General features: G+C 38.8%; 1 protein-coding gene across 1 annotated transcript in view; it reads left to right on the top strand.

Annotated features, from left to right (window-relative positions):
* The first annotated feature begins 1,167 nt into the window (after window positions 1–1,167).
* IMPG1 (interphotoreceptor matrix proteoglycan 1) overlaps window positions 1,168–21,163 on the top strand; it is a 70,424-nt gene continuing 50,428 nt past the window's right edge. Inside the window, 6 exon segments of the mRNA XM_073890421.1 lie at window positions 1,168–1,239; window positions 1,814–1,872; window positions 6,184–6,204; window positions 7,794–8,041; window positions 9,426–9,502; window positions 10,614–10,692. Of these exon segments, the coding sequence (XP_073746522.1) occupies window positions 1,168–1,239; window positions 1,814–1,872; window positions 6,184–6,204; window positions 7,794–8,041; window positions 9,426–9,502; window positions 10,614–10,692 (556 nt within the window).

Raw genomic sequence — 21,163 nt, 5'->3', positions numbered from 1 at the left:
GGGAAGTCAAAAAGCAGAAGGTAGAAGTTGCATCTTGGGCTAAAGGGGAAAAAAGTCATAGAAGTCTGGAGGAAGTACATGTTGTATTTGAGGAGAGATAGGCCTTGGTTTAGTGAGACTAGAGGATACAGTATTGACCAAGGGGGTAATGATGACAGGAAGAACAAATGATAAAGTACTTGGGGAATGGAGGCAGTAGATTGTGGAGGGTCTTAAATGCCATTCTAAAGAATTGGACCTTCTTCAAAGGGCAGTGCAGCCCATCAAGGGATTTTTAGTAAAGAACAACAGATATGGAATGATTACCCTTGGAAATAAAAACGTGGTCAAGGAGACATCTCCTCCTTTTCCTCCTGCCCCAACATATCCCTCCCCCAAAATTTCTCCTTCCTTTCCTCACGCACACCAAGAAAACTCTTTCAGCAATATAGGAGGGGAGATGCGAAGGGTATGCCTGCCATGGGAATAAGAACGTGGTGGAAACAAAATGTATATGGGATTCAAACCACCCGAAGTTGGTAACCGGATGTGAGGGGAACAGAAGGAAGGTATTAGGGTTGCTGGGTTTTCTGGCATGGAAGATGCACAATAAGTGTTTATGAACCTGACTAGGATAGAGACCCAGGAGGAAAGGCAGATTTGGAAAGAAGAGAATGACTCTGGTTTGGACACATTTAATTATTGATCAAGTTGGGATATTCATGTGTAGAACTCAAAGCTAGGTCTCAGGTGATCACTGAAGCCGTGGGAGAAAATGAGATCCCCCGAGGAGAGGCAGAGGAGGGTGGGCACAGGGAAGAAAGGACCGTGCCAGGTCCCTGCTTACCTGTTCAGCCTCACTTTCACCCTGCGCTCCCCTCCAAGCTTCACTACTAATCAATCCCTTCCTCTTGGTCTCTCTTGCCTCCCAGCCTGCACAGGAGTGAGCTGGATGGGGCAGTGCCCATCGACGTGGCAGTGTGTCCCCAGAGCCTAGCGGGGTACCTACAGTCAAGCTTCCTGAATAAGTGGGACAGTGAGATAAGGAGGCTGAGAATGCAAACTTCCAGAGTCTTTATATTTAAAGTAGAGAGTGCAGACAATAAGATGGAGTAAAGAAGACTAAGAAAGTGGTCCTTGAGATAGAAGAAGAACCAGAAAAAAAAGCAGGCACACCGTGGAAGAGGAATGGAAAATGCCAGTGGATTTGGAGAGAGCCAAGAGGCAACAGCCCGGAGAAAATCCCCCCTCCTGGGCAAAGTCAGAGGCATTTTGATTTTAGTAATCTCTTTAACATTATATTTTCCAAATCATCTCATTCAACTCAGAAAATATAATAGTTATTCTGTGTATAAATAAAAATACTGTAGCCAAAAAAGTTTCTTCCAAGTACCACCTTAAAGTTATTTCATATTCTATTTAAAGTAACCATTAAAGTGCATCATTAACTACCCAATTGCAGCTTTTTTTTTTTTTTAAGAGAAAGAGAAAGTGTGGGGTGGGGAGAGGCAGAGGGAGAGGGAGAAAGAGAATCTTAAGCAGGCTCCACTGAGATCATGACCTGAGCCAAAATCAAGAGCCAGATGTTTAAACAACTGAGCCATTGAGGCCCCCCCCCCCAATTGCAGCTTTTAAATAAATAGCAAAACACTTTCCTCTGGATTTCAGAAAAAAGTAACTAAGAACAAAGAGTTTGGCCTCAATAGTTGCTTCACTTTTCCATTTTCATATTTTTCCCCAAACTCCTCAAAAGTGTTTAGGCTTTTTTTTCAGTTAGGCAAGATCTGACCCGGTAGAGTCAAAGAGGGTTTCATAAATTTCTTTCTTTCTACAGATGGAAAAGGTATTTAAGAAACTTCCAGGATTCAAAGAAATCCACGTGCTAGGATTTAGGTAAGTAAGAGAATCGGACTCTTCTCAATTTTTAAATTACTTTCTCCCTGTCCTTTTTTAAAAGCAGTGTCATGAGGATTACAAGGTTCTTCCCCCCTGCCCCCCAGTTGTTTAGCCCTGCCAGATCCTGAAAACTGAATACATTTCAGATAAAGGAATTGTCTAATTAGAACATGACTCTAGGTGATTTTTTTTAAGGGATAACACAGGAGCTGTATTCCTTCCTCCCTCTGGAGTCAGAAACACTGCTCTCTGCAGAGAGCTAATCTGCTGTCCTTGGCAATGTTATTAATGAACCTCTTAGGAGAACACCTCAGTAGAGACAGGTCAAAAGAAGCAATTAGTTACCTTGGTGTCTGATTGCCTGGTTCCCTGTTGAATGTTAAATATCATCATCATTGAAATGAATCAGGCTGGCCCTAGGGAATCAGGTGAAACTAATAAAAAGTAGTACCTATGGGGATAAGGAAGTTGAAGGAACGGGGTAGAAGGGGACAGAGACAGAAACAATACTTCCCAAAATGTACATTTTATTATCATTTTGACATCTGAGCTATAGTAATGCATTACCACACAACAATTATTAAATTACAATTTTAAATAAAGGAAATGAAATTAAAGAATAGTGCCATGCTAAAGCAGGGTTGAGTTATGTTCCCCTGGCTTCCCCACAAGCAGGCCTATATCCCTTATCATCTCAACACTCTATAATCTAGGTGGGTTCATGATTTTTGGCAAGCAGTTTTGCATCCTCTTTCTATGTTCTCATTCAAAACATCTACAGGCAGGGTCATAATATATTTTTTAAAATGTGCCACAGGGTATATGTCAGCCCCGGTGTGTCAGAATGAGACTCCCTGCCCCAAGGGGGTTTGTAAAGTGGGTAGAGAAGGCCTCCCCCGAAGTACTTCCTGGCCCCTCCACCGCCTCTTGTCTTAAAGCCAGAAGGTGCCCAGAGCAAGTTCCCACCCTCACAAAGAATAGCTTCTGGGCGATCTCCACCGGTTCTTTCCTTTCAAAGCTATCAGGCCCCTCTGATTTGTATGACTCCAGAGGAAGAAAGTATTGAAAAGTGAAAGTTATAAAAGATGAAACCTTTAATATGTACCACAGCAGACTCATTTTTCTTTATTTCAAGGTGGGGCTCCACAATATTCCATGTGAAATCAGATGGATTAGAGAGAAATAAAAGGTGATAGTAGAATATTCTGCATAGATGGCAAGGTTTTCTGGACAAGCCACTGCAGCTAAAGAGCAGATGTTTCATTTAAAGCTGAAGGAAATGATACGAACAGTCCTCCTGGTGAATGTTCAAATTGCTCATTAAGCCCTCCCTTCAAATAAATGAAAAACTAATAAAAAAAATCTATTTCAGGAGAAAACAAAAATGTTAGGATGATGCAATTCACAAGGTAAAAAAGGTATATCCACTGAAGCTGCATTTTCCCCATGTGTTTATCTCTGTAAGACTTCATTCTTATTCCTGCCAGAAATGCTTATAAAGTAAATTTGACCATATGTTCCCAATGATTTCCATTATGGAATGAATATTTAGTCTCCCAGAAAACATTTTGACCCTGACTATTATAAACAATATGCTTACGAGTATGGCAAACTTTTAATCATAACTAACAATGCTCAGAATATAGTAAACTTAGTAAGAAGAAAATTGCTTTCTCATGGAGCCAGATCCCCTAAAACCCTATGAGTCTCCTGATACTGTCTTTATGTCAGCTCATTTGTATAAAACCTGATCTACAATTTAATAAGTATGTTTTTTATTAGTGACCTCATTTGATTCTCCCAACACAACTGGGAAGTTGTGAGGACATCTATTGTTAACACAATGATAAGGACGAACAGAAAAAGATCCACTTTAAATACTGCTTTATCCCTTACAGCGAATATGGGAAACTATTAACAATCATTTAATCTGGTTGGAGGGTATACTCTTTCAAAGACTAGTTCATAAATGTCCATAGCAGCTTTATTTGGAAGAGCTGAGGACTGGAAACAATCCAAATGTCCATCAACAGGGCAATAGATAACACAAATTGTGGACTATTGTTACCGTAGAGGACTACTCAGCAGAGGAAGGAACTATTAGAATACACAGCAATATGGTTTCATCTCAGAATAACTATGTTGAGTGAAGTAAGACAGAGGAGAGGGAGTATATTATTATTCCATTTATATGTAACTCTAGAACACACAAACTAATCTGTAATGACAGAAAACAGATCAGTAGTTGCTTGGGGAGGGTGAGACAGAAAGGATAGGAGGGAAGGGTTTCAAAGGGGCATGAGTAAACCTTTGGGAGGAATTAATTTGTTTGTGGTAATGGTTGCACAGGTGTATAGTATCAAACTGAGATCAAATTGTACACCTTCAACATGTGCAGTTTGTTTCATGACAATTATATTTCAATGCAATATACATATATTTTTTTTAAATGAGCAGGACTAGGGTCTTGGCTCAGGGAGCCCTGCCTCTCTCCGAACTACAAGCCACTGCTGAAATAAGCAGGCGGCAGGCCCTAAATGAATGTCTAGTTGGTACAGAAGTCCCTCCCACAGAGCAGCCCCAATGATAAAGTCATAGATTCTCCCCTGCTTCCAGAGAAGGAAAGTAGTAGCAGTCTATTTCAGTCATATTTTATCAAGGGATAAAAGTTAAATGAATTCAGGGGCGCCTGGGTGGCTCAGTCAGTTAAGCATCTGCCTTCGGCTCAGGTCATGATCCCAGGGTCCTGGGATCAAGCCCCAGCATCGGGGTCCCTGCTCATCAGGGGAGTCTGCTTCTCCCTCTCCCTCTCCCTCTGCCTGCCACTCTGCCTACTTGTGCTTTCTATCTCTCTGTCAAATAAATAAATAAAATCTTAAAAAAAGAAAAGTTAAATGAATTCATACTCCAGGCAGAAAGAGCAGCAACACAAATCCCATCACACGTGTAGAATGTCTTTGTCAACAAATATCATCTGAAATGTAAGATGAGAAAGCTGAATACAGCTTTTAAACTAAATTCATATATATGCCCAGAGAAGTCCAAAATCTATTTGTCAGTTTGATGACCAAATGGCCTCTTTTGAGGCATGGGCAGGTAGTGGCATAGAAAACGGGCCCAGGCTTGAAGTCAAGCAGGACAGAGTTCAAACCCTGGCTCTGCCACCTTCCAACTAACAACTTCTCCTTTGTGTATGTGTTCCTTTTTCTGTAAAATGGGGATTGTGTTGTCGAAAAGACTAAATGAGGATGCATATAAACTGCCTGGCACGGACCACCCACTCAGTAAACAGGTGTTTATTTTTCTTGCAACCTATTCCATGATGAATTGTACCATCCCCTCAAGGCTTACTGATTAAAGCAATTTGAAAAATAATCAGTGAACCAAACGCCAGTTCCAGTGTCCAGTCTCAGATAAATTACTTCCAGGATTAAATTAATCATTTAATGCTACTCAGAGGGTGAGAAATTCATTTATAAAATACTTTCTTTTTTTTTAATTTTTTATTGTTATGTTAATCACCATATATTACATAATTTGTTTTGGTGTACTGTTCCATGATTCATTGTTTGTTCATAACACCCAGTGCTCCATGCAGAATGTGCCCTCCTCAATACCCATCACCAGGCTAACCCATCCCCCCACCCTCCTCCCCTCCAGAAACCTCAGTTTGTTTTTCAGAGTCACCTTACATTTTGGGTGGTGCTGGTGCCAGGAAGTTTTTAAAGAAAGTATTTGGTGCCAGGAAGTTTTTAAAGAAAGTATTGGACTCTATAAAATACTTTCTTTAAAAACTTCCTGGCACCAGCACCACCCAAAATGTAAAGTGTTTATGATGTATTTGCCATCTCTTTGGGAAGAATATGAAGAAATCAAAGAGTTTACAAAGAGAACCAGAAGTACATGTTGAACACTGCATCTGAGACAAATGAGGTACTATATGTTGGCTAATTGAATTTAAATTAAAAAAAATAAAAATAAAAGTATATATAATCTTTGAACAAAGATTGAATCCTAATCAGAAACATCATATAATTCTGTTTACTTCCTGAGATTCATATGGCTCTCAAAATTCCCATCCAAATTCTGATGGCAGTTTATGTATTTCCTTCAAAGTTCTGGGCAAACATGGGAGACAATGGAAAGAAATCTCTCTCTCTCTCTCTCTCTCTGTGTGTGTGTGTGTGTGTGTGTGTGTGTGTGTGTGTGTGTGTGTCTGGTATATGAAATGATTCAGTAAATGTCTTAATAAATCTCATAAAAATTCTTTCTCCCTTGCATGTTCCCATTGCATATGGTGAAATGAAGACCAAAGAAAGGAAGAGATGGGTAATTTGGACTTTTCTAATGTTTTGAAATATAGTACCCTTTCCCCCACAAATTTATATGCTGATCTTTTACAAGTAATTTTTACATACAAAGTCTGGGATAAGCCAATGACTTTTTATTGGTGTCTTATTTAAACGAGAGTAATTGATCAGTTACTCGGTAGTAGAAAAAACTCAAGTCAAAATCACTACGTGAGATATGTAAACAATGATTTGATCAGTGAAAGTGTATTCTGTAAAACTCAAAATCTAATTAGAAAAACATAGAAACACATTTCTGTGGGGCAAGCATGTTTTAACAACTTCTTAAATATCATTTGTGATGGGAAATTGTCTGTCTGAATGCACACTTGTACAAACAGCCAACCTAAGTCTGGCATAAAGCAGAGAAACTAATTTGCTCCTTGGTTCCAAGGTCAGTTTGAATTGGGACAGAGTCCACTATACCTTGGAGAGCTCAGTAATAAGAATCCAGCTTTGGCTTCTCTAATTGACTAGTGAGATAACGAACTGTAGACTCTGACTGATTGTGTGGCCCAAAGAACTGCCAAGAGTACACATTATCAGTTCCTGTGGCTTTAAAACACTCCTGCATCTCTCTGTGTGGATTTATGGCATAAACTAAAAGGTAAACCTGATCTGAGAGGAAAGAGTTATGGAGATTCCTATTTCATTTTTATATGCAAAAAGGCATCAAGTCAATAAATACAATAATAAATATGGTTAATTATATACTACTTCCCTTTCTCTTTTCTCACACCTTTCTTCTAAGATATCTTAAAAGCAGCTTGAGGGAAAAAAATTATGTTTGATTTGGAATTTTGTTTTTTAATTAAAAAATATTTCTTGAAAGAAGTAGAAGAGAAATAATAACCTTAAGAATTGAAGCTTTGGGATGCCTGGGTGGCTCAGTCGGTTAAGCATCTGCCTTCGGCTCAGGTCATGATCCCAGGGTCCTGGGATCGAGCCCCATATTGGGATCCCTGCTCAGTGGGGAGCCTGCTTCTCCCTCTCCCTCTGCCTGCCACTCCCTCTGCTTGTGCTCTCTCTCTCTCTATCAAATAAATAAATTAAATTAAAAAAAAAGAATTGAAGCTTTGACTTGGTTACGGTATGTACACACTACTGTCCCACTGCTGTATCCTATGCTGCTATTTCATAGGCCCTCCTACAGAAGGCTATTTGTAGAAAAAAGGACAATTCATCCTTCTTGCTGATTGGCATTTCATGACTTCACTTATAAGGCCACCAAAAACACTGGTGAATAATAGCAACTCTTGACAATTAATACTTTTTCATAAAGAATAAAGTAAAAATCTATGATCACTTGATTCAGTTAGTAGCCAGTCTTCAAGGTGGACTTAACCCCCATCCTGGCATTCTGTCTAACAACTAAAATATACGTCAGTTCTTCTTCCACATTTCAAATTTTTAATAAACCTTTAAACTAGTTTTGAAGTGGGATATTCTTTAAGAGCCCATCAGGAAAGAGGATGAAGCTGTCTGAAATATTTATAGCAACATAATTACACTCTTTATAAAGCATGTAACAATGGGTTTGGGTGGAATGTGTCCTCTGCTGTCTTACAGTTCAAGCTCCATAGAGACACGACTTATAGCCATCTTTAAGAGAGACAGTGCAGAAGTAAAAAGCCCTGCAAGTGACCTCCTGTCTTGTGATTCCAACAAAATTGAGAGTGAAGGAGTCCCTCATGGAATGATGGAGGAGGACAAGCAACCAGAAATCTATCTCACAGCTTTAGACCTCAAAAAACTGATCAGCAGACCACTGGAGGAAGACAAATCCTTGGATTTGGAAACAGTTCAGTTCGCTGATGGTCAGCTGGTGATTTCATAGTTCTGGTTTTATCCTCATTCCAACAGCAACATTAGTAGGTGCAAATGTCTCATGGTCACTGTCATTTCAACTTGGGCCTTACAGAGTCAATCATTTCGGTGACAGGAACATCATGAGTGGTATAATTTCTCTTTCCTCACTCCAACCTGTGTGTCATTTGATGAGCTATTGGTGCTACTTCACATCAAGAATAGGTCTAGGAGAAGCCCAGAGTTTCAGTTCAGTAGTTAGCCACAGTCATCCGGTGGAGTCCAGGTGTAAAGAAGCACCCATGGACAGTTCTGTTCCATTGGCACAACCCAGACAGATTCCCTCACCTAGTAAATTGGTTGAGTCCCAGAAGGAAACAGATGGCCATTCAAATTGGGGTAGCATGAGGAGAGTTTGATAAAGGCACGGTTTATAAAGTTTTTCCTAATAACACAAAAGAACAGGACAGTTCCCTGGTGCCTGAGCAGCAAGGCCCCACCCATTACTGCCTCTAGGCATGAAGGGTTTGCCTAATGATCTAAGCCTTCTGAAGACCAGAGGGCAAAAAGCCATTGATATAGTCCATATAAATCAACCTCCTAGGGCATAGAATAGCAGGGAGAGGAGAGGAGAGTGGATCTAAAAAATTCAACAAGATCATCAGGCACACTCAGGATTCTCAGAGGGTACCTGGAGGGACCCATGAGCCTAGAACTCCTCGTTATGCCCAGCACTCTTGGCATAAGAGATGAACACTAGAAATGCTATTTTAGTATGACACGGCATGAAATTGGCATTCTCTGTTAGTTCTATTTCTCTGGTTTAGATAGTCAAACTCAACACTGGAAAACATCAAATGATCCCTTGGGACAACATGCAGGGCAGAGGAATCTCCTAGGCAAGAAAAGGTCAGCTTCATACTCATCTTAGAGATCATCTGGTACTCTGGTTTGTCTCTGTTCAACCTTCTGGGATATTCTGAGAATCAGGCTTCAAGGTGGAATTAGGACTCTGCAAATGGTCCTTGGTTCCAGTGTTATTCTAGCTATTTCTTTTTGTTAGCTTCATTATATCTTAATCCCCACTGGCTTAGCCAATCAACTTGCCTGCCTGATCCAAATCTATACGATAAAACTAAGCACCCTAAAAATCCACTTTAATAACTTCTTATCACATAAACATATAAGATGTACCCCTTGCATCTGTCCTCCAGTATATCATTCACATCGATGACCATTAGTTTATGTGATGCTGATTTCTTAATGATTTGCTATTCCAGTCCTTAAAAACTGATTATTGCCACATTTTTCAACCCTGACTGTTTTAGTGCCCAACCACAAAAGAAAGAAAGAAAAAGAAAGAAATACTCAAATGTTGTGATTTTTCACCTGCAGAATTTTTGGGGTCAGTGCCAGGCTCTGATCCTGACTTCCACTCAGTGCTGCCTACACTCCTTGCTGATATCACAAAGGTAAATGAGTTTGTTGTTCTTTTGTTCTTCGAATAGGAACAAAGCCTGAAAAGCTTCCATCAAAAAAAAAAATCAGTTTAAAGACTGAACAGAGCAAAAATCTTCTTTGCAATGCTAATTATTTTTTTCTGTCTTACAGGCAGTACTTTGTTGCCCACTTCCTGTTTCTATATTAATAAAATATGATACAACTTGCATTTCAAATACCCTAAGATTCAAAGTTTTTTTCAATGTTGTTAGATCTTTGTTTCAATTAGTGTCAGGACTTGCTGTTTTGATAAAACAAACACATGTTGATGAACTGAAAAGAATACTTAAAGCAGGATATATAATTTAATATTAACTTTTGGAAATAGATATAAACATAAGCATACTTTATAAGCTTGTTCTTAAGTCTTAAGGTCTTACCTATATTTATTTATGAGGATTTCATAAGTATAATGTCTTCAAAATAAAATAATAAATTCTGGGACACCTGGGTGGCTCAGTCGGTTAAGCGGCTGCCTTCGGCCTGGGTCATGATTCCAGGGTCCTGGGATCGAGTCCCACATCGGGCTCCTTGCTCAGCAGGGAGCCTGCTTCTCCCTCTCTCTCTCCCTCTGCTTGTGCTCTCTCTGTCAAATAAATAAAATCTTTAAAAAAATAATAATAGTAAAATAAAATAAATTCTGTAATAATTTTTGTACTTCATTTAAAGCTATGTCCACTTAATTTATGCCAAGAGTTGTCATTGGGGTATTCATAAATTGAAGCACTGACTAAGCTCTATTCCTTCTTTAAATGAAGGAATTCATAAATTCCAACATGATAGGCAAGTCAGAGTGTTTCAGTTATTAGTTCACCCTACCCAGGCAGACTCAGCTAGCCAAGAAGCCAATTGATCATATTTTGCCACTGTATCAATGCATGTTTTCCTTTCATGACAAATTTCTGTATCAGAACCTATATCAGAACCCATAGTAGAAAAAAAAAAAAAAGAATCCATAGTAGATTCAAGTCAACTACAAAATGATTGCTTAAATTTAAATGAAAGAAAAAATACAGAGTGTAGCCCTTCTCACATACAGGGAAAGGTCACTTCTCAACATGTCTTTCTCAATTCATTCTTCAGGATGCTACTTTGAGTCCAGAACTTCCCCTTGGTCAATCCAGGCTTGAGACAGCGGGCAGAACAGGACACAGTATACCTGGTGAGTTTTTTTACCACAAAGTCTGTGTTAGCTGACTACATCCTCTATGAGGAATCCCTCTCTTACACTATCTCAAAGACTAGTGGTAAAGTCATTCTCAACTCAGGAGAAGGTTTCCTCACACCAGCATTTCCAAATGAAGAGCAATCCATTGAACCACCCTCTTCTGAAGAGGAGGACACCCTCAGTGTTCTTCCCTCAGCCCTGGGCCCTAGGCCCACAGAGAGCACTGACAACACTTTCCTGATGGATCTGATGAAAGAGGCTGAAACCAAAGCAGTACTAACTGCTGCCACACAGAACAGCCATCTCTACCAGGCTTTGAAACTGAGAGTCCATCAGAACAAGGTAAGTCATTAGGGACAAGGGACTATGGCAACACCGTATTGGGCCTTTATATTCAATATATGTATTCTGTTCGGCATATACAGGCTGACCATTCATATACCATCTGTTCTGCTACATAGGTTTCCTTAGTGCCAATTAGCTCATGTGTAATTGAAAAGTAAGGATGTCAGTAAACATTGAAATCCTCTAGGTTCACTTTTGAATTTCCAAAACGGTTCATTTTTGAAGAGTTCAACTTTATCACAGTTAAAAAGGAATTTTTAGCAATTTATGAAGACTTTAAGAAGAAAAATGAAAATTCTGCAGCAGTCTTTTTTTTAGTGCAAGAAGGAACTGATTTAGTGGCTTCAGGAATCCCTCTGCTTTCCACTTTATATAGCTCTCTGGTGAAACTCTACATAAAAATGTCTTTAAGGAAACATGAACCCCAGGGTATAAGGCTAATAAGGATGAACTGTGATTCTAAGTGCAAATGACACAGGAGATTTGTTATAGCTGATTTCTTTTAATTTTTTTAATTCTTTTTAAAATTTATTTTTTTGATTCAAGTATAATTAACATACAGTGTTATATTAGTTTCAAGTGTACAATATAGTGATTCAACAATTCTATACATTTCTCAGTGCTCCTCAAGATAAATGTACTCTTACTCCCCTTCACCTATATCACCCATCCCCCCCATGCACCTCCCATCTGGTAACCAAAAATTTTTCTCCTGTGTTTAAGAGCCTCTTTTTTTGTTTGTCTCTCTTTTACTTAGTTCATTTGCTCTTTCTTAAATTCCACATGAGAGCTAAATCATATGGTACTTATCTTTAATATCTTATTTCATTTAGCATTATACATTCTAGGTCTATCTATGTTACTGCAAATGGCAAGATTTCATTCTTTTTATGACTGAGTAATATTCCATTGTGTGCATGTATATACATATGTGTGTGTATATATACATATATATATATACACACACATATATATACACACCATATCTTCTTTATCCATTCATCTATCGACAGACACTTGAGTTGCTTCCATATCTTGGCTATTGTAAATAATGCTGCAATAAACATAGGGGTACATGTATCTTTTCAAATTAGTGTTTCCATTGTCTTTAGGTTAATGCCCAGCGGTGGAGTTATTGAATCATATGGTAATTCTATGTTTCATTTTTTGAGGAAACTAGTGTTTTCCACAGTGGCTGCACCAGTTTGCATACCCACCAACAATGCACAAGGGTTCGTTTTTCTCCACATCTTCTCCAACACTTGTTATTTCTCGTGTTTTTTATTTTAGCCGTTCTGACAGGAGTCAGGTGATATCTCACGGTGGTTTTAATTTGCATTTCCCTCATCATTAGTGACATTGAGCAACTTCTAATGTATCTGTTTGCAATCTGTATGTCTTCTTTGGAAAAATATCCATTCAGTTCCTCTGCCCACTTTTTAATTGGATTATTTGGTTATTTTGGTGTTGAGTTGTGTAAGTTCTTTATGTATGTTGGGTATTAACACCCTATCGGATATATAATTTGCAAATATCTTCTCCCATTCATCAGTTGCCTTTTTGTTTTGTTGATGCTTTCCTTCGTTGTGCAAAAGCTTTTAATTTTGGTATACTCCCAAAAGTTTAATTTTGCTTTTGTTTCCCTTGCCAAAGGAAACATTATCTAGAAAAATATTTCTATAACTGTTGTCAAAGAAATTACTATGTTATGGTTGATGTTTTTAATAGAATTGTTACTGGTTTAGGTAGGGCTCTCTTTACAAAATTCTACAGATTTTGAGTGGTCTACTTCAGTCCTACTTTTCGCATAAACCCTGTGTGCAATTAGTATGCAATTTTATGGAATACAAGTTTTTTTCTCAAATACATATTGGCACAAAAGCAGAACCACCTATAAAGATTATGTTTGGCTTGCATGATCACCAGTGAATAAATTTTAACTGCATGATACAGTTACCTACTTCTGCACTACAAACCATCCCCAAAGTTTGTGGCTTAAAACAACAATCATTTATTTTGCCCATAAGTCTGAAATTTGGGCAGGGATCAGTGAGGACAGCCTTTCTCTACCCCATGTTGTGTCACCTAGAGTATCTCAAGCTAAAAGGTGTTGAACATCTTTTTTCCAATTGGTTTACTCACATGGCTGGCAATTCAATACTCAACCACTGCTGTTGGCTGGTGGAGGTGGTGGGGGGCGGGGGCGCTGGGGGAGGCTCATTTCTTTTCTATATAGGTCTCTTTAACAGGGATACTTGGGCATCTTTAAAGCATGGCAGCATAGGTTTAAAGAGTCAGTATTGCAAGAGCCAGAAGGTGGAAGCTGTCAATCTCTTAACAGGTCAGAAACAGTGTCACTTCCTCACATTCTAATGACTAGACAGCCATATTGCTCATCTCAATTCAGGAAGAGAGAACTTAGATCTTATCTCTAGATAGAAGAAGTATCAAAAACTTTATGGCCATTTATAATTCACTACAATCCACATCAACCACTATTTTGACTTTCAAATTATTTAAAAGTTGGTTGTCGGGGTGCCTGGGTGGTCACTCGGTTAAGGGTCTGACTTGATTTTGGCTCAAGTCATGATCTCAGGTTCCTGGGATGGAGCCCCACATTGGGCTCCACACTCAGTGGGGAATCTGCTTGAGGATTTCTCTCCCTCTTTCTCTGCCCCTCTCTATGCACTCCTCTTTCTCTTTTTCTCACACTCACTAAAATAAATAAATCTTTTTAAAAAATTTTTTAAATAAAAAAATAAGTTGGCTGTATAAAGCAAAGCAAACCTTTATGGTAAAGTCACTGATAGTAAATGTTCATTGGATTCCTTTCTTTCTTTTTTTTTAATGTGGAATATCCAATTTTATTTTAAGCTTAAAATTAATCATATAGCAGTTAGTAATTTTAAATGACATTAATATTTTTAGCTACTGATATTAGTTAGGAAACCAAAAGGAAATGTTCAATTTAGGATCCCTAGAGCAGATATTATTTTTTCTTCTTTAAATTTTTGTATTGTTATGTTAATCACCATACATTACATCATTGGTTTTTGATGTAGTGTTCCATGATTCATTGTTTCTTCATAACACCCAGTGCTCCATGCAGAACGTGCCCTCTTTAATACCCATCACCAGGCTAACCCATCCCCCACCCCCCTCACCTCTAGAACCCTCAGTTTGTTTTTCAGAGTCCATCGTCTCTCGTGGTTCATCTCCCCCTTGACGTGGATGGAACTGGAGGGTGTTATGCTGAGTGAAATAAGCCAATCAGAGAAACACATGTATCATGTGACCTCACTGATATGAGGAATTCTTAATCTCAGGAAACAAACTGAGGGTTGCTGGAGTGGTGGGGGGGTGGGAGGGATGGGGTGGCTGGGTGATAGACATTGGGAAGGGTATGTGCTATGGTGAGCACTGTGAATTGTGCAAGACTGTTGAATCATAGATCTGTACCTCTGAAACAAATAATGCAATATATGTTAAGAAAAAAAAAAAGAAGAAGATAGCAGGAGGGGAAGAATGAAGGGGAGTAAATCGGAGGGGGAGATGAACCATGAGAGACAATGGACTCTGGATTCCTTTCTTTCATTATGATATCATAAAACTTGATTAAAGATCAGCATTTCAGGTAGATTAATAAAAATAACACTGTATCTATGATGAGTATGTTACTGTATTTTCAAAATTGCTTTACTGTTCTCATTATATTTATACATTCCTTCCACTCAAGGTTATACTTTAGAACACTAAAGCTGGAAGGAATCTTAGACATAATCTAGTTAAGATACTGTGCTTCATGGATAAGAAACTCAAGGCTGAATGTGAAGTGTCTTACTCAAGGTCACACCATAGCTGGTTGTAAAGCCAGGACCATCTGTCAATTTTCCTTCCACCCACTAAGTTATGTTTGGCTTAACTACCCCATCATTAAAAAAAAAAAATTCCCTCAAACTTCCTTTGCCTTCAAACCACAGCTTCTCTTCTCTCTATTTTACTACACTGTAGATTTTTTTTTTAAGTTTTACCAAGGTTGCACCTCTAACCATACATAACAGGGACACAATTTTCACAAAAATCACAGATGGCTTCCTAATTAATCAATTTAGCAGCCTCATTTCCATCTTTATTTTACTTGATCTTTCTGGCAAGTGCTCCTGTCAACCACTCTCTTCTTGAAACTCCTTCTTCATTTGGCTTCCACAAAATGACTTCTTGATTCTTCTCATATTTCCTGACTCTTCCTCTTCAGTCTCCTGCACTGGAGCTTATTATTAGTTTTTTTTTTATAATTTGTTTATTAAAATCCTACCTCATTCAGAAAAAGATTCATGATGATTTACAGACATGCAGGAAATATAATAAGATTTTATTTTATTTTATTTTTTTTAGGAAATATAATAAGATTTTAAAGAATTGAAAAAATAGAAGAAAAGATAAAGCAAAAAAAATCAGATGACTCAAAGTAATAAGACAATTTTGGAACTAGATAGAGGTAGTATTTGCACAACTTTGTGAATTTACTAATTCATGATTACGGAATCATTCACTTTGAAATGTTATGTTTCACCTCAATAATTTGTTTTTTAAATCAGATGACTTTCTAGAGAAAATTGTATACAAAATAAATATTATACAGTTCTTTTTTTATATATTTTATTTATTTATTTGACAGAGAGAGAGAGATAGCGAGAGCAGGAACACAAGCAGGGAGAGTGGGAGAGGGAGAAGCCGAGCAGGGAGCCCGATGCGGAGCTCGATGCGGAGCTCGATGCGGGGCTCGATCCCAGGACCCTGGGATCATGACCTGAGCCGAAGGCAGATGCTTAACGACTGAGCCACCCAGGTGTCCCAAACGTTATACGGTTCTTTAAGATAACTCGTGAATTTGCCTCTGAGTTTCTTAGCACTTGCCTCACTGGAGAGGCATAATGAATGCCAAAGCCTAGTTCATTACAACAGTTCTATGAGGGGCTAGGTTCTGACAGTCTGCCTTAATTCAAGGATTGAATGATTTTAGAGTATCCATTCCGGAGGAATGAATGTGCTGCATAACTTTTAGTCAATGCTCCATAAATAAAAATTATATCTCATAACTCAGCTTTTGATAAGTATTGACCAAGAAGCACTGCATTTGCTGACATGGGCCTAGAGTGCATATATTCTATGTTGCCAAATAAAGGCAGAGCCGTATGCTTTCGTAATCAGCCCAGCTGGGGAGTGAAATGCCATGTCTTAATGAAAAATGAAGACCCTAATTAAGAAGTATCCTAATAAAAAGGCCTTCTACTTCCATACATGGAAATGGGGGGAGGGGAACACAAGCATTCTAGACAAGACCAAAGCTTCCCTCTCACCTAAGACAGTTCTGGGTCTCTCCCATGCACAGGTAAAATGACAATCAGGACTCCAAAGTTCCTACACCATGGTATTACTGAGATAAATTTTTAGCCTGGAAAATTTTCAAGGTTAGCGTCACCAAACACCCACCAAACCATTAAAATCTCAATAAAGCACTCAAAGAAATCTCTCAGTTTAAGCAGTTTGACTTAGTAGTTAATCCCTTGAGATAAAGTACTTGCAAAATATGCCTCTAGAATGCTAAATGAATCGGTATCTTGTATAAAATTCTGAGGTCTTCTATTATTAACATTTTGGGGATGTAGTTGATCCTAAGCCATTCTTTCTTACAGAGCTAATTAACTGTTAAGACCACTCCTATTTCATAAAATGAGAGTCATAAAATATTGGAGAAACTCAGCATCCTGTCTTCTTCATAACATGCATCCAACTTGTTCAAAAATGTTATCGATTTTTTTGTGGTTTGGTTTAGTTTGATTTCTTTTAGGTGTGTAGAGGCAGCAATACATTTTCCTTTTCACTCATGAGAATGATCACCTTATCTATCAAAAGAGAAGCTCTTTAGTGTTCTCCCTCCCAAATTACAGGCTATTTTCACTTGCTGGGCATTCCATTTAAGTTGTAAGCCAGATCTCTTAATAAGCTGCAGTATTTTAAGTGGTGAAAAAGCAAACTTGAGGCAGAGCTGTTCTGCTATTGGACATTGTTTTATCATGTATTCCCCTGTATTAGTCTGGGTTCTCCAGAGAAACAGAACCAATAGGAGATTTATATCTATTTCTGATTTTCTTTTTAAAGAGAGAGAGAGAAGGAGGAGGAGGAGGAGAAGGAGAGGGAGAGAGAATCCCAACCAGGCTCCACACCCCAGCACGGAGCCTGACTGCAGGACTTCATCCCACAATCTTGAGATCTCGACCTGAGCCTAAATTAAGAGTTGGACACTGAACTGACTGAGCCGCCCAGGCACCCCCTATCTATATCTGATTTAATATTAGGAATTGGCTCATGTAGTTATGGAGGCTGAGAAGTCCCAAGATGTATAGTCAGCAAGCTGGATACCCACGAGAGCCAATGGTGTAAGTTCCAGTCTAAGTCCAAAGGCAGGAAAACCAATGCCCCAGCTCAAACACAGTCAAGCAGAGAGAATTCTCCCTTACTTAGCCTTTTGTTCAGGCCTCTAACTGATTAGATGAGGCCCATATTAGGGAGGGCAATCTGCAATTTACTCCATCCACCTATTCAAATGTTAATTGCATCCAGAAATGCCCTCACAACCACATCCAGAATAATGTTTAACCAAATATCTGGGCCCCCATGGCCCAGTCACGTTGACACATAAAATTAGCTATCACATCCCATCTAGGTAATATATTAAAATCACCACACATTTCCAAATTTTCTTAATCTCACCTCAGCATTTGACTCCATTGAAGGAATCAGTGAGATGAGCTAAACTGAATGAACTCAATAGAGGACACAGCTGCTAATGTTTCATGAGGTTAAGGATTCAGTCCGTCTCTATTTTTGCAGTATCATCAGTGTCCAGCCAGATGCCTGGCATATACTAGGCAAGCAATTAATATATGTTGAGTAATTGAAGGAGTAAAGGAATGAATTTGTATCATAATACCTCCATGAAAGTCAGAGTTAATAGGAATCATTTGATTATTTCCCTTTTTGCCCTTCCTACTAAGAAGCTCAGAGAGAGCCAATCCAGTGATCCAGACCACAGTAGTCTGCTATCTATTCTGGTCACACCACCCACCACTGCCAAAATATGTCATCCACATTCATGTTTTGTGACTTTGCACAAATTATTTTCTCTTCTGCCTATAAGGTAGGGTACTTCCTTTCCTTTAGCCTGATGACTTCCTACTTGTGCTTTAAGTTCCAGCTAACATGCCACCTCCTCAATGAAGCTTTCCCCAACTGCTCCCTGAAAAGACTCATAATTACCATCTGTTTCCTGACTCCATAGCAAAAAAGTATATATACCTCCATCAAACATTTACCACTCCAGACTGAAATTATTAATATGCATATCTGGTATCCCTTCAAGACTGAATTCCTGAAATGAAAGAACATGTTTAAAAAAAGAAAAAAAAAAAAAAAAACAAACCCTGCACTAAACACAGTGTGTGGCACATGATTGGGGTTTCGTAATTATTTGTTACTGTTGTCGATCTTAATGAGTCTATCACTGTTTTAAGTCTCAGACTGCAAACTCCTGGAAGATGCGCCCCACCCTGTGTCAGTCCTCATGCAGCTAGAGACAGACAGCCTCACATGGAAGGTGATATAAGGTGCTATTCCTCACTGGTGAATACCTTTATCAGAATAAGAGTGCTAAAGAACTTTAATCAGCTCTACGACATGTGATATATTAACTACCACACTGATTAATGTGTAGGCATGAAGTGAAAGAAATATGCAATCGGCCATTCTGCTAACCAAAAAATTTTCATATCCTAACTCTTAACCAGGAAGGCCTGGCAAAGACATTATTTAAATTGCTCCACTTTAGGATGAAAGGACAATGGTAAGAAGTGGAAAGATTTCTAAGAAAAACTCAGCTGAACTTTAAATCACTATGGTCAATATTTTTGCCTTTTCTTCTTTGTACTTCTAAATTGAGGATCAAACAGTAAGTTTCCCTAATAGGAATAGGCTGCTGATGAACATTGTTCAGAAAGATCCATGAGGAAAATAGCATCTGAGGGAAAGAATGAATAGCCATTCAGCTAAGGCTTGCAATTACATTTGGGCCATAGATACAATCTTCACAATGCTCAGAGAAAGACGAAAAGTGAATTGAAGTCCTTCCAACTCTCTAATTTGGTCATTCTAGACTTTACGTAGATGTCAGGTAAGATAGTACTGTCCTTCAGAATTCAAGTTTGGGAAATTCAGTGCCCTGCCCCAAATTTTGGCAATTCCCAAGAAGATCTGTGCTGACTTTCTGCCCCCTCTGGAACTTCCTTGCTGCACCATGGTCAGCCCCTATTCTCTCAAAACCCCCCTCAGTGACCATTCTTTTTCTAGACTCTTCCCAATTCTATTATGATCCTGTTTTTTTTTTTTATGCAGAATAGTGTTCTGTTTAATCTCTTTCTAACATTTTACTGAACTGAGACCGTGTTTCTAAGATAAATTCTGCCGATCCTGCAAGAGCAAAAGCAGGGAGAAGCAGTTGCCAGTAGAAATTGCGTCTTTCCCTTCCTCCCACCCTCACAGTCCTTCCCTTAAACACACTCACCTACATATTTAGAGGATGGTAGATACCAAGCAGCTTGCAGTAACTCTTGGCAACTTCATCTCACCTTAATGCCACCATTTCTTCTTTCTTCCTTCCCCACGGGAGCTCTCTTTTTCCTCCCTATCAGTTAAGTCCACTCTCTGATTTTACCTCATTTGGCACTAGGACACACTGATTTTTTCCAAGGACTCCATCTAGATCCCCTGCACATCTTTAGATGAGAGACTGGTCCATCACAGGTGAATTGCAGAGGCACTGTAGGCCACGGATCCAAGCAAACCCTTCATGGGCCAGTAAACTACAGAGTAAAAAAGATTCCAACAAGTTCACTGAGCTAGTGGTGGCTCTCTGGGATGCTGTGCTTATTTAATTCATTCAGCTAGTATTTATGTGGTGCTTATTAGGTACAGGGATAAAATAGTGGGTAAATCATACCCTCCATGACTGTCATGTTTTGAGTCTCCCACAAAATAGATCCTGAAGATGAGGATTTGATTATAAGGGGGTGTTCTGGAGATGATCCCAGGAAACCCAGTAAAAGGAACAGGGAACCAAAGCAGGAAAGGGAGGGAAACCAATACAACCAATTAGCTTTGTGACCACTGGAGTTCCTCTGTGGTGTGCTGGTGAATGTTTAACAACCAATCCAAAACAAAAAAACAAAGAAATATGATACATATGCATACAAAAGTTTAGTATAATTTGGCTGATACAAAGGATATGTAGTGCACAATTTATAAATAATATATATATATATTCTTTATTTTCAATTCTACATAGCCAATTGATTTTCCTAACGAAATAATATTTAAACGGAGATCTGAGTGACAGGAAGACAAAAACAAAAATGGGGGAGGGATGGTGAAGAGTGTTTTGGGAAGAGGGGAGTAGGGAAAGCTGGAAGTGGCATGGCATATTGAAGGAAAGTGAAGAAACTCAACAGTAGCTAGAGCACAAAGGGTCGAAGGGAGTTAGAAAACAGTGAAGCTCTAGAAACGTAGAGTTTTTTGAGCCCTGTTAATTATCATTAAAGGGTTTTAAGCAAAGGAGTGACACATCAAATTTGAGCTTAAATAGATCTCACTGCATTGTGGAAGATTGGCTGGAGTTGGGAAAATGCAAGCAATCAATTAGAAGAATCTTAACAACAATCTGGGCTAGAAATGTTGAAAGCTTGGACTTGAGTGAGAGAAGGGGAGATGAACAAAAGTGAATTGATTGAGTGGTATTTTAAGAGGTAAAATCATTATGAAGAAATCTGAAGCCATGAATAGGTTCAGCAATAAAGCCTGACCTGATTAACGAGCAATGTCTGTTACAGGCTCATCAGTGGGAAGTAGTGATATATGTATGTGTCTGCGGTGTCTGTAATAGGCTAGTGAACTCGTTTGGCCCATCCTCTTGAATGTCCAAATATTTCCTTCCTGTTACTATTTTATGGTCATCTGATTTGTAAGCACATCCTTGGAGATGCCAGCCTTTGTTAGTTCTCAGATCCTT

The sequence above is a fragment of the Callorhinus ursinus genome, unplaced genomic scaffold (genome assembly GCF_003265705.2).
Source record: "Callorhinus ursinus isolate GAN/ISIS: 27379988/994484 unplaced genomic scaffold, GSC_fseal_2.0 scaffold151, whole genome shotgun sequence".
Lineage (NCBI taxonomy): Eukaryota > Metazoa > Chordata > Mammalia > Carnivora > Otariidae > Callorhinus > Callorhinus ursinus.
Note: the sequence above shows the minus strand (reverse complement) of the source record. Positions and strands in the feature narration are given on the sequence as shown.